The sequence below is a fragment of the Lepisosteus oculatus genome, chromosome 7, assembly GCF_040954835.1.
Source record: "Lepisosteus oculatus isolate fLepOcu1 chromosome 7, fLepOcu1.hap2, whole genome shotgun sequence".
NCBI classification, from domain to species: Eukaryota; Metazoa; Chordata; class Actinopteri; order Semionotiformes; family Lepisosteidae; genus Lepisosteus; species Lepisosteus oculatus.
The window spans coordinates 23,480,367-23,492,732 of record NC_090702.1 but is presented as its reverse complement, the minus strand read 5'-3'; the positions used below and the strand labels follow the sequence as shown (position 1 = coordinate 23,492,732).

Here is a 12,366-nt window from a genome sequence, read left to right as displayed (position 1 = left end):
CTAAAACAAGGAGTGGTAGTATTACAAATAACCGATAAGGGGCATTGTTTCTCCGCTCCAGCACGCCTGTGCATTGAATGTATATTGTTATATTTTTCAACTTTTTCCACGTCTCTTAAAAGCACCAACATCTAAAAAGAGGGTTAGAATTGTAAATTGACCAAATAAATCTAATACTGTACTGTGCTGGGCTGGTTTACATCCAATTGAGTTGTCACAAAACCTGGACAACAAGCATACGGACAACTGAACAGGACTGAGGCCGTAGAAGAAACCATTCCTCTTCATCACAAATGATAGAAACCGAGAGAAGATAGCTGGCAGGAAAAAAAAATTCAGGAACCCATTAAATCAACTTGATATTATATTGGTCACTAACAGAACGTGCATTATCAACTTCGAATAACACCAGGACGTTTCTGTAAGGAGACGTGCATTTATTGCAAATAACAACCAAATGATTAGGTTTATTACTGTTACTGTTTCCAAGACTTTTAAATGCAGTTTTCTCTCCTGCCTTTCTGTTTTATCACCAGAGATTGTTAGCTGTGTTACAGAGAATAAACACTTCCAGGCTTTGAACATGGGGTTGCCTATAGGAGATACAGTACCTGGCAACAGACTATCGAATGGGGTTGGTTGCTTTGGTTACCTTCTGGAAAGAGACCCCCTCTTTAAAAGCCTGCTCTCAACCTCCTACATTGAAACACGGTACCCAGCGAATCTTTCTGCTCATTCGTTGTGATTGATGGAGTGTGAGATACACTTTTGGGGCATCTGATCTGGCAGACGTTCAAGCAATTTGTTACTGTAGCAGCGTTGTTTTTCGGGCGCTGGCTTCGATGAGTCACTTGTTTGACGGTCAGGTCCTAAAATTCCAGTGCTCTGAATCCCAAAGTCTAGGCACAAACGTCTTAAGGCACCTCTGGGTGCGATCCGGCTACACTTCTGATGATCGGTGAAAACTGCGTTGCTGATACAAGCGGAAGTAAGCGAGTCTTGACAACCTTTTTTAAAAACAATTTTTATTAAACGTATAAAGACTTTACAAATACAGCTACAACCAGAGGATCAAAAACAGGTACAAGAGAAAAAATACAAACAGAAAAAAAAACATTTAACCGTCAGAGGTAATGAAGTAAATTATGTGATCAGACTGTATTTTTTACATATATGTTTTCCTTGCTTTATTATTTCTCAAAATGTTTATAGAATTTAAATAGTGTTTCAGATCCACCTCAAAAGAACTAAAAAGGGGAGTATTATTAGATCATTTTGATTTATGGATGTGAAATTTACCCAGAATGACTAATAAATTGACCATAAATTAACGCTCTTGTTCCAAATTTTCTATTAAACAGTACAATAAAATATCAAAATCCTCAAATCTAAAAAACACCTTTAACCGCCTGCAAACAAAACTCTGCAAGTCCGCCCAAAACAACTTCACAAACCTACACCGACAGATAAATGTACCAAAGATTCCCTTTCACCCCGACAAAATACACACAGATCATCCTGCTCATGCTTAAATTTAGAGAGCACTAATTTAACTGGATAAAACTTATGAACACTTTTAAACGATATCTCTTTAACTTTATTTGTAATACCAAATCTATCAGGAGTTGTCCAAACTAACTTCCAATTTATATTTTCAAACATTGCATTCCAAAAAGATAAACAAGAGGGGATAAGATGGGGTTTACAAAGATTCCTTATATGAGTATTGTTACATTTCTTATCCTTTATTTCCACGCCATCCAAGAATAAATCAGTTGTAGGACCAGAAAGGAAGTCAGTCCTAATAGCGCTTTGATTTGCTTTTAACAAGCTCACTACACCTTCCGGAATGGCATCAAAAACTATTGCATATTCCTTAGGGGTGACAGGGAATTGAAATCTCTCCAGGAATTCAGGATAAAGTCTTGACAAACTCACCTCCTAGAGAAAAGTAGGGTTTGCCACGTGTTTATAGACACCGAACCAAATCTGTTTTTGGTCATTAGTGACCTCCGTTGTAAAAAAAAGACCCACATTCGTTTACGAAACAAGCATGAATCACTACTTTCCACCAATTAGTGGATTTACTAAATGCGTAATCTGGCAATACAATGCAATGACAATTTTGCTTGGGGGGAGAGGGGGGTAGGATTGAAAATGAACAAATTCTTGCAAAACATGACAAGGACGTGTGTTAGATGTTTGACGCAATTTTTTTCTCGAAAACACCGTATCTTCAGATAAAATAATCGTGAACATCTCAAGAGTCAGAGAGAACATTGCGCAAAAAAAAAAATTCCAACTGAAACCATAATAACAGTCAAGGGAAATTAACCGAGCAACTCAAAAGTCTGTCGCTGATTTCTCAGATTACGTTTTCTATTATGTATAATGCATGAGATCATCAAAGACTTTCTTTGTCCGTATTTATCTCAAATAATCCAGGTTTGGCCCTGGTTCAGGTGCTCATCGACTCTTTACAGGGAAAGAAACATCTCGGTAGCAAACCTGAGTTAAAGAATGACACAGTTCCCGATATCGCTATAGGCTAAGGAAAGCTTTTAGGCAAAAACAGAGAATTGTTCTTGATGCCAACTATAAAATTTACTTGAGATTAAAAAATCAGGTAATCATTGTAAATCGGGAGAGAAGACTTAGTTCTTCGTGAGTGAAAAAGCTCGTTTTAGGTTCCAGGAGGCTGAATTTAGCGTGGTGGCGTTGAACTTGTTCAGTCCCTTCAACATTAACACAGCAGCGGTATTTAGAACGGGGTGAAACAAGGGTTGCAGTCGTTTGGTCTCAGTCCTGTTCATACTGCCACCCTAGATTGCCAAGAAAGGCTCCAGTTTACTGTAATGGTGATGAAGCAGATCAACTGCAGTCTTACAATCGACGGCTGGCTTTGTTAAATGCCTTGCTATTTTAGTATGTTATCGAGCAGATAACGTTTAAAATGCTGGACATGGGAAGGGAATGAGCCTCTTTTTTATCTCATGAATGTTAAACTTTTCTACAGTTGTGCGTGTCATTCAGCTGAAGCTATGAAAAGTCATAGATCCTATTGTTCTTCGAAGTAGGCTGCTTGAGGTTGTGATGTCGGTTATTGTTAGCTCATCTCTGAGACTCTTTTTGAAACTGTTTGTTGTTGTTCTGCTTTTTTGTTTGGGAGGGTATATTCATTGGACAACCTGCTATGTGAATTAACAGGCCTGTTTGTACCACAAGGACAAGTATATCTCTTAGCAAAGCACTCAAGTACAGTAGACGCTGATATTTAGTAAAGCATTATCGAAATATTACTCTACTTGTTATGGGAAAGTAGACATGCCTGTCCCGTCTCAGGTCTGGTGTTTGGTTTTGGAGTGCTGTCATTTCCATCAGTGATGTAGCTGGCTTTGTTTAATGCCTTGTTATTTTCATATGTTATCCAGCAGATGTTTGGGGTATCAACCTCCTCTCCAGCTATAGATGAAAATGTGCCCATGCTGCATTAAACATTGAGTCCTGGTTTCTGGAAAAAAATGTATTTGGAGGAACATGGCATAGAATTTCCTAAAGCAAAGATGACTAGCTAAATAGCAATAAGGAACAACAACAACAAAAAAGAAGAGTGCATTAGTAAAATTCATTAATTGTACCAGAACACATGCACACATTATTCTACATGGTGCTTAGAAACTAGGTGAAAGTGTACTGAAAACAGAAGACAAGAAACAGCTGGAAGGAGATCCTCGGATGGGCTAGACTCAAACAGTGTTCCAACTTTGCACTCAATTCTACAGTTCTGTCCTCTTAACATGAGGTTATTTTCTGAACACTGTTTTTAGGGTGTGATACAAATGGAATCACGCGACGAAAGGGCTTGTTTCTACTATTTCCTTGATGTTTGTCTTTTCCGTAAATTGAAGTCTTGCTGTTTTCATACCCGTTCTAAAAATGACCGTTGTAATGCTGCGTGGTGACAGGCGGAACACCACTAGAGGGCGCAGTGGACACGATTTAGAAAAGTTCATTTTGGAGAAGAAAAATTGAGTTTTGTTCTGCTTTTAAACAATTAAATGAGAAACGTCCTGGACGTTTGACGTTACGTCTGTGTGGAGTATATGTGCAAAGATCTGCAGCCACGGTACCAGAGGCGACGGTCTTCCAAAATCACATAGACTGCTTTGCTAGAATTATTCATCACCAGTTAATTTAATGTTTCAGTCTGCGACAGCCTGTAAAAAAACTTCTTTATGACGGTGGCTGCAGTGATAGTGGCAGACACTACGTCACCTTATTTCAAGGGAGAAACATTTATTATTATTATTATTATTACTAATTTAACTGGATAAAACTTATGAACACTTTTAAACGATATCTCTTTAACTTTATTTGTAATACCAAATCTATCAGGAGTTGTCCAAACTAACTTCCAATTTATATTTTCAAACATTGCATTCCAAAAAGATAAACAAGAGGGGATAAGATGGGGTTTACAAAGATTCCTTATATGAGTATTGTTACATTTCTTATCCTTTATTTCCACGCCATCCAAGAATAAATCAGTTGTAGGACCAGAAAGGAAGTCAGTCCTAATAGCGCTTTGATTTGCTTTTAACAAGCTCACTACACCTTCCGGAATGGCATCAAAAACTATTGCATATTCCTTAGGGGTGACAGGGAATTGAAATCTCTCCAGGAATTCAGGATAAAGTCTTGACAAACTCACCTCCTAGAGAAAAGTAGGGTTTGCCACGTGTTTATAGACACCGAACCAAATCTGTTTTTGGTCATTAGTGACCTCCGTTGTAAAAAAAAGACCCACATTCGTTTACGAAACAAGCATGAATCACTACTTTCCACCAATTAGTGGATTTACTAAATGCGTAATCTGGCAATACAATGCAATGACAATTTTGCTTGGGGGGAGAGGGGGGTAGGATTGAAAATGAACAAATTCTTGCAAAACATGACAAGGACGTGTGTTAGATGTTTGACGCAATTTTTTTCTCGAAAACACCGTATCTTCAGATAAAATAATCGTGAACATCTCAAGAGTCAGAGAGAACATTGCGCAAAAAAAAAAATTCCAACTGAAACCATAATAACAGTCAAGGGAAATTAACCGAGCAACTCAAAAGTCTGTCGCTGATTTCTCAGATTACGTTTTCTATTATGTATAATGCATGAGATCATCAAAGACTTTCTTTGTCCGTATTTATCTCAAATAATCCAGGTTTGGCCCTGGTTCAGGTGCTCATCGACTCTTTACAGGGAAAGAAACATCTCGGTAGCAAACCTGAGTTAAAGAATGACACAGTTCCCGATATCGCTATAGGCTAAGGAAAGCTTTTAGGCAAAAACAGAGAATTGTTCTTGATGCCAACTATAAAATTTACTTGAGATTAAAAAATCAGGTAATCATTGTAAATCGGGAGAGAAGACTTAGTTCTTCGTGAGTGAAAAAGCTCGTTTTAGGTTCCAGGAGGCTGAATTTAGCGTGGTGGCGTTGAACTTGTTCAGTCCCTTCAACATTAACACAGCAGCGGTATTTAGAACGGGGTGAAACAAGGGTTGCAGTCGTTTGGTCTCAGTCCTGTTCATACTGCCACCCTAGATTGCCAAGAAAGGCTCCAGTTTACTGTAATGGTGATGAAGCAGATCAACTGCAGTCTTACAATCGACGGCTGGCTTTGTTAAATGCCTTGCTATTTTAGTATGTTATCGAGCAGATAACGTTTAAAATGCTGGACATGGGAAGGGAATGAGCCTCTTTTTTATCTCATGAATGTTAAACTTTTCTACAGTTGTGCGTGTCATTCAGCTGAAGCTATGAAAAGTCATAGATCCTATTGTTCTTCGAAGTAGGCTGCTTGAGGTTGTGATGTCGGTTATTGTTAGCTCATCTCTGAGACTCTTTTTGAAACTGTTTGTTGTTGTTCTGCTTTTTTGTTTGGGAGGGTATATTCATTGGACAACCTGCTATGTGAATTAACAGGCCTGTTTGTACCACAAGGACAAGTATATCTCTTAGCAAAGCACTCAAGTACAGTAGACGCTGATATTTAGTAAAGCATTATCGAAATATTACTCTACTTGTTATGGGAAAGTAGACATGCCTGTCCCGTCTCAGGTCTGGTGTTTGGTTTTGGAGTGCTGTCATTTCCATCAGTGATGTAGCTGGCTTTGTTTAATGCCTTGTTATTTTCATATGTTATCCAGCAGATGTTTGGGGTATCAACCTCCTCTCCAGCTATAGATGAAAATGTGCCCATGCTGCATTAAACATTGAGTCCTGGTTTCTGGAAAAAAATGTATTTGGAGGAACATGGCATAGAATTTCCTAAAGCAAAGATGACTAGCTAAATAGCAATAAGGAACAACAACAACAAAAAAGAAGAGTGCATTAGTAAAATTCATTAATTGTACCAGAACACATGCACACATTATTCTACATGGTGCTTAGAAACTAGGTGAAAGTGTACTGAAAACAGAAGACAAGAAACAGCTGGAAGGAGATCCTCGGATGGGCTAGACTCAAACAGTGTTCCAACTTTGCACTCAATTCTACAGTTCTGTCCTCTTAACATGAGGTTATTTTCTGAACACTGTTTTTAGGGTGTGATACAAATGGAATCACGCGACGAAAGGGCTTGTTTCTACTATTTCCTTGATGTTTGTCTTTTCCGTAAATTGAAGTCTTGCTGTTTTCATACCCGTTCTAAAAATGACCGTTGTAATGCTGCGTGGTGACAGGCGGAACACCACTAGAGGGCGCAGTGGACACGATTTAGAAAAGTTCATTTTGGAGAAGAAAAATTGAGTTTTGTTCTGCTTTTAAACAATTAAATGAGAAACGTCCTGGACGTTTGACGTTACGTCTGTGTGGAGTATATGTGCAAAGATCTGCAGCCACGGTACCAGAGGCGACGGTCTTCCAAAATCACATAGACTGCTTTGCTAGAATTATTCATCACCAGTTAATTTAATGTTTCAGTCTGCGACAGCCTGTAAAAAAACTTCTTTATGACGGTGGCTGCAGTGATAGTGGCAGACACTACGTCACCTTATTTCAAGGGAGAAACATTTATTGTCCGTGGGACGTTATTGCATTTGGTCAAGTGCTTTAACTTGTTTGAAAAAAAGCTTCTTTTTGCGAACCATGTCTGTTTACAAAGGAAAAAAAGGGAACTGAAAAAGACAGGTGCTATCTTTAACGGGGATATTAATACAATTATTTTTTAAACCATTAAGCCATTAAACCCTTAAGAAAGCGCAGTCCTGGGTTCGTTTCCATTCTGGAGATGTGTTAGTGTACCTGTTTTTCACTGAGTTTGTACTGTATTGTATTGTACTGTGTGTCTCATGGAGAGCAAGTTGGGGTGTGCGAAAAGACAAATTCCTAATACAATAAATTTATATGGCCAATAAAGTGATCTTATTTTGAGTGACTTTGTTACATAATCACTAAATCCCCTCTTCAGTGAAAGAGTTTATTGGACACAGGTGATGAGCTGATTGTGTGCCTCAGATGAACTCAGCAGCTGTGGAGTCAAGACCTCTTCAGACATGAATCTACGTGGAGCACAATGTCTGATGGATGCCTGTGAGTGTGGCACAGTAGTTGATGGCAACCTGACTGCAAGGCGCTATATTGATCAAGTCCTGGGTCCTCACGTGCTGCCTTTCCTGCTAGCTCATCCCAAAGTGACAGCACTTCCAGCAGAACATATTCCCACGCTCCTCGTGATAATGGCTTTCCTGACCATAATGTGACCGTTGTGCTCCAGAGCCCTTCTGCCAACTTGAGCCCCACTGGCAGTTTGCAGGATGATGACAGAGATGACATTGGGCGTCTAGGGCAGAGAGACCAAAGTACACGCTTGTTCAGGCTCTAGGACAGGAATGGGACAGGATTCCACAAGACAACATCTGCAGCCTGTTGCAGTGTATGTGCCACACATCAGAAGTGGTTACATACTCTACTAGACTACAACATGCACAATAGGACCCTCCTGGTGTTCAGTCCTGCTGATGCCCAGTATTAACCAGCAGAATGAATTTGCCTGTCTTGTCTCTTCAATAAAATGTTAGTACAGCTGCTACAAGAAACATTATCAGTTAACTGACACTTTCTGAATTTGTTGCGACTCTTTGGATGCTGTGTATACACTTATATATATATATATTTTTAAAATTATTTAATGTCTGGGGTTTGTCATTTGCTTGGTAATTGTGAATTTGTTCCCGTTACATGTCATGTATTTCTTGATATAATTCCAGTTTCACTCCCTCACTGTGGTTTAAATGTTTCCCGTAATAGGATGACTCATGTTCCTGGCAGTTTTCTTAAAATTTCTTAATTCAAAACTGCTAGTGGGTTTGATACATCACCCATCTGAATCTCATCCTAACCAGAATTAGATTTTTGCTTGGTGTGAGACAGAATTGAATTCAATCTAGATATCTGGACTACCTCGTCTGCTTCTCTATTGTAAAAAAAAAACCACATGCCGTCCAATTCAACACTTTCTTCTATATCTAGTTAATTTGCTTTATTCTTTATACTGTTGAGCCAATGCTCTACATGATGTTAGTGCAAAATGCATCAAACCTTAATGATCCCAATCCCAGATGTACCGTATGACGTCAAAGAGATTTTCACAATGGATAGTCAAATTAACAGATATTTCAAGTGATACATTGTAGGTCTATATAGAATACAGTTACAGTCGTATTCAATAGAATACATAGTATTGGCACTAACCTTATCTAACAGTGTCCAGTGCTAATCGTTAATGTGTATCAAATTAAATTTCTTAAAGTATGCTTTTTTGATTATAATATATTTTATAAAGATACTTAATAACCAGTCATCCCAGAAAATACAGTTTTAAATTGAATTTACTAGCCCAAGTTAAAATATAGGGTGTACATGAGCATCTATAGAATCATCTATAGAATTAAAAGAAAGACGTTTTCACACCCTCTATTTTAGATTAGTTTTAGATTGATTTAACAAGAAACCTTGGCAGGATGAAGAAGTACAGTATTTAATTAACGTGAAAGAAATGTTATTGTCAATAACTATTGACATTATTCTTATACATATTATGTATAACACTTTATTACAGTGTATTACAGTGCATTTGTATTGTTGTAACCCATTCTTGTGACTGTGGATTCTGTTACAATCTAATATAGATACAGATACCCCCTTCTGCACAAATCTTTGGCTTTGCAGCAACATAGACGGTATATGACAGACAAAGCACCATTGCAGAAATTATTCAGATAATCCCACACTTGTCAAAATCTGCATTTTGCAAATAATGGGGCACTTATTTCAGGGAACTGCTCTGAGATTCCTAGCAGGACTACACCTCTTTTGTTTTGTGCTACATTTACCGATATTTTCCCAGGTGCAAATTAACTCGACTCCTGGATTTCTTGATCATAATTTTTAGGGTTTAGGGTCTTCTGTAACTAGACTCTCTGAAACTATACCATGGGCAATTAGGTCACGATAAATTCTTTAGGTGAAATGTACAAAAGCCGTCTTCAAAATACAAAGAGTTTCGCTCTGTCATGTTTGAAATAGTAAGCCCTGACCCCAAGCTTCTCTCCATGTCTGTGTGTCTCATGGAAAGCAAGCTGGGGTATGCGAAAAGATGAATTCGTAATGCAAGAAATTGTATATGGCTAATAAAGTGATCTTATAAAAAACAGCCCTGAAAGGGGTCCGTTTATGAACATACGAACAAATGTGAAAATGTTGGCCGTAGATGTCCATGATCACCGTGCACCACCTTGTGGAAAAATTACTTAAACTCGTTACTTCTTTGATGTATTTTTAGAATCGATCCTACAATCGCTGGACACAAGATTGTACGATAGTCTTCACTACACACCGCTGTGCAAATTATAGATTATTATAAATTTGCCTGTAAAGTCTTGACACCAATATTCCATAACAATTCGATCAATATTTTAATCCATGCGCTCATGTATTATGAAACATTAAAATAACCGAACCTTTTTTTAAGAATCGTCATCTATTGTACCCCAGAAAGGAACTGTACCACACGATAGTGCTTATACGACTGTGTGGAATGTTACTGTTAGGTCTACTGGAGAATTCGTGAGCCCATTACATACAGTATACAATAATATCTGTCCCTGTGCATTGTGGTATTATTGCTTTAGTAAAACTGATTTAAAAATGGTTCTTATTTTGTATATTTGATTATGTGGGTCGTGTGCTCTTATCACATCATTTTATTATCATGTTATTCATATTTTATCGTTCACGTGTACATTTTTGCATGTACATGTTGGATTAACGGCGCCACCTAAATTAATAATTATAACTGTGCATTTTAGATAATTTTCCAGAATTTCACACTATGACCTTGATTTGCCTAAAGAGAATATTTAGCGAGCCGGTATCGACATCTCCTAAATTGCATAATTGAGAATAGTTTGTGAAGTTCTGTTATCGTAACCAAGTTAAAAAGCAGCAACTTGTTACGCTTAGTCAAAAAAAAAAGAGCCGAAGTCTTTACACCCTCCTCCTCTCTTCTGTGTTTGGCCGACCGTCGGATGTGACGCGCAGTGTTTTCCTGTTAGCAGTTTTATTCTGGTTCAAGCCAGTCGGAGGAGGAGGTAAGAGTGGAAAATGGCCGACGGTGTGGATCACATCGACATCTACGCGGATGTTGGCGAGGAGTTTAATCAGGTGAGCATGCATTATTGTTATCCTCTCGGTGCGTAATGCAGAATTGCAATTTCGTTTGGAAGACCGTAAAAAGGACAGCCGTGTTTGGGTTTGTTTAATGCACCTTTATAGAAAGGATTTCTATTTTTGTTCAGAGAAAGACCTCGAGGGAGTGTTTTTTTTTTAGATTAAAGGGTTATATAAGCGAAGGGCCCAGCACCCTGGATTTTCGGTGCCCTTAACGAGCCGGGGGAGGTGAGCCCAGTCTTTCGGCGCTGCGCCCCGCCGGAGTTTCCCGGAGGAGCAGAGAGAACGAGCGGCGGCGGCGGCGGGCGGCGCGGCGCGTGGGAGCGCTTCCATTGTTTGTGTCGCGGGCTGAGGCCTTGCTCGTGAGCCGCGCGGGGACGTGCACGTCCTCGGGGAGCAAATGTCCGGGCTTAGAAATACCCCCCCCTTCCCGCCTCGCCGGAGTCTGATCACCGTTCATTTAAAGCATTAAGTATTCACAGGGCTAGAATTAAAACGGTGCGTGTAGCTGACCTTTTGTTTTTGTTTGCATGCTTTGAAGCTGTAAGCGATCCCAGTGTAATATGACCCCTCAGACGTAACGTGATGTTGACGAAATTTAAAATATAGCACTCTTGCGACGTAAACACCACGTGCACCGTTTTTATTAATTGCGATAATTTTTGGCGCCGCTGACATTTTCGTGCTTCCTTTTGTTTAGTTCTGAGGGTGATGTTTTCAGCGTGTAATACTTTCATGGACACATTAAGATGTGCTCAAAATTATTTTGGCGTTTCTTCGGTTGTTCGCACGTTTCGGAATGCATGATACTCAATTTGCATGTTCAACATTTATTAAGTATTTTTGTGCAACGTATAAAGTAGACCCAAATCTTATTTTTGCTGAGACACATTTTCGTCTTAACTTTCATTAAGCGTTTGCAGCGATCGCACTGAGAATCTTGTTGCATAGATTTGTTCTGTGAGCTGTAAATTAAATTGGGGGTCTTTCTTAAATACTTGGAACGGAGTTGGGGGGGGGGGGCGTTTTCTGTCTGCTAAGAGCTCGTTTGAAGCGTCTCATTACAGCCTTTAACTTGAAATCGTGACTTTCCTTACTGGGTTGGCGTGCTTTTCAAAATGCTATTGTTCTCGGTACCAGAAAATCAAGGTAGTTTTTGTACGGGTTTCAATTGCAGACCTGCTGTCGTTGAAGTCATCTTAAAACTTCTCACAGTTAGTGGTTTAGGTTATGTAGGCATCAGCCCAGGCCGTTTCTGAAAAGAATTTTCATGCACACTGTCCAGGAGTGATCGGTCTCAAAGGACTGTGTACTGTGGGGATTTCTGATTGCGTCCCGCGCCCTCAGATTTAACATCTAAGGTTTGTGTTTGTTCGTTGTGAGATCCCAATTGCGCCGGGAGCTGAATCCCCGAAGTTACTGTACGAAGAGTTCCGAGAGTGTATAATTTCAGCCGGGCGCATCTGGGTGAATAATTGTGCTGGGAAAAGACATTTTTAAAATGTGCGGTACGTCGTGATGGTTTGCGCGCCTGCGGCTTCTAAAGCGTGAAAGCGATTGAAGTGCGTTCCCACCTCGGTGGCGGTGATTTAGGTCTCGGAGTGCAGAGCTCATTCTTAGCAGTGTGTTGCGTTTTGGTA

The 12,366-nt window shown here is 39.4% G+C and overlaps 1 protein-coding gene across 7 annotated transcripts in view; it reads left to right on the top strand.

Annotated features, from left to right (window-relative positions):
* Positions 1–10,610: 10,610 nt before the first annotated feature.
* Positions 10,611–12,366, top strand: part of cpsf6 (cleavage and polyadenylation specific factor 6) — a 29,675-nt gene continuing 27,919 nt past the window's right edge. For all 7 annotated transcript variants that reach the window (XM_069192300.1, XM_069192305.1, XM_069192301.1 and 4 more), the window contains exon 1: positions 10,611–10,720. In XM_069192300.1, the coding sequence (XP_069048401.1) occupies positions 10,661–10,720 (60 nt within the window). In that variant the 5' untranslated portion in view covers positions 10,611–10,660. The remainder of the gene's footprint in view (positions 10,721–12,366) is intronic.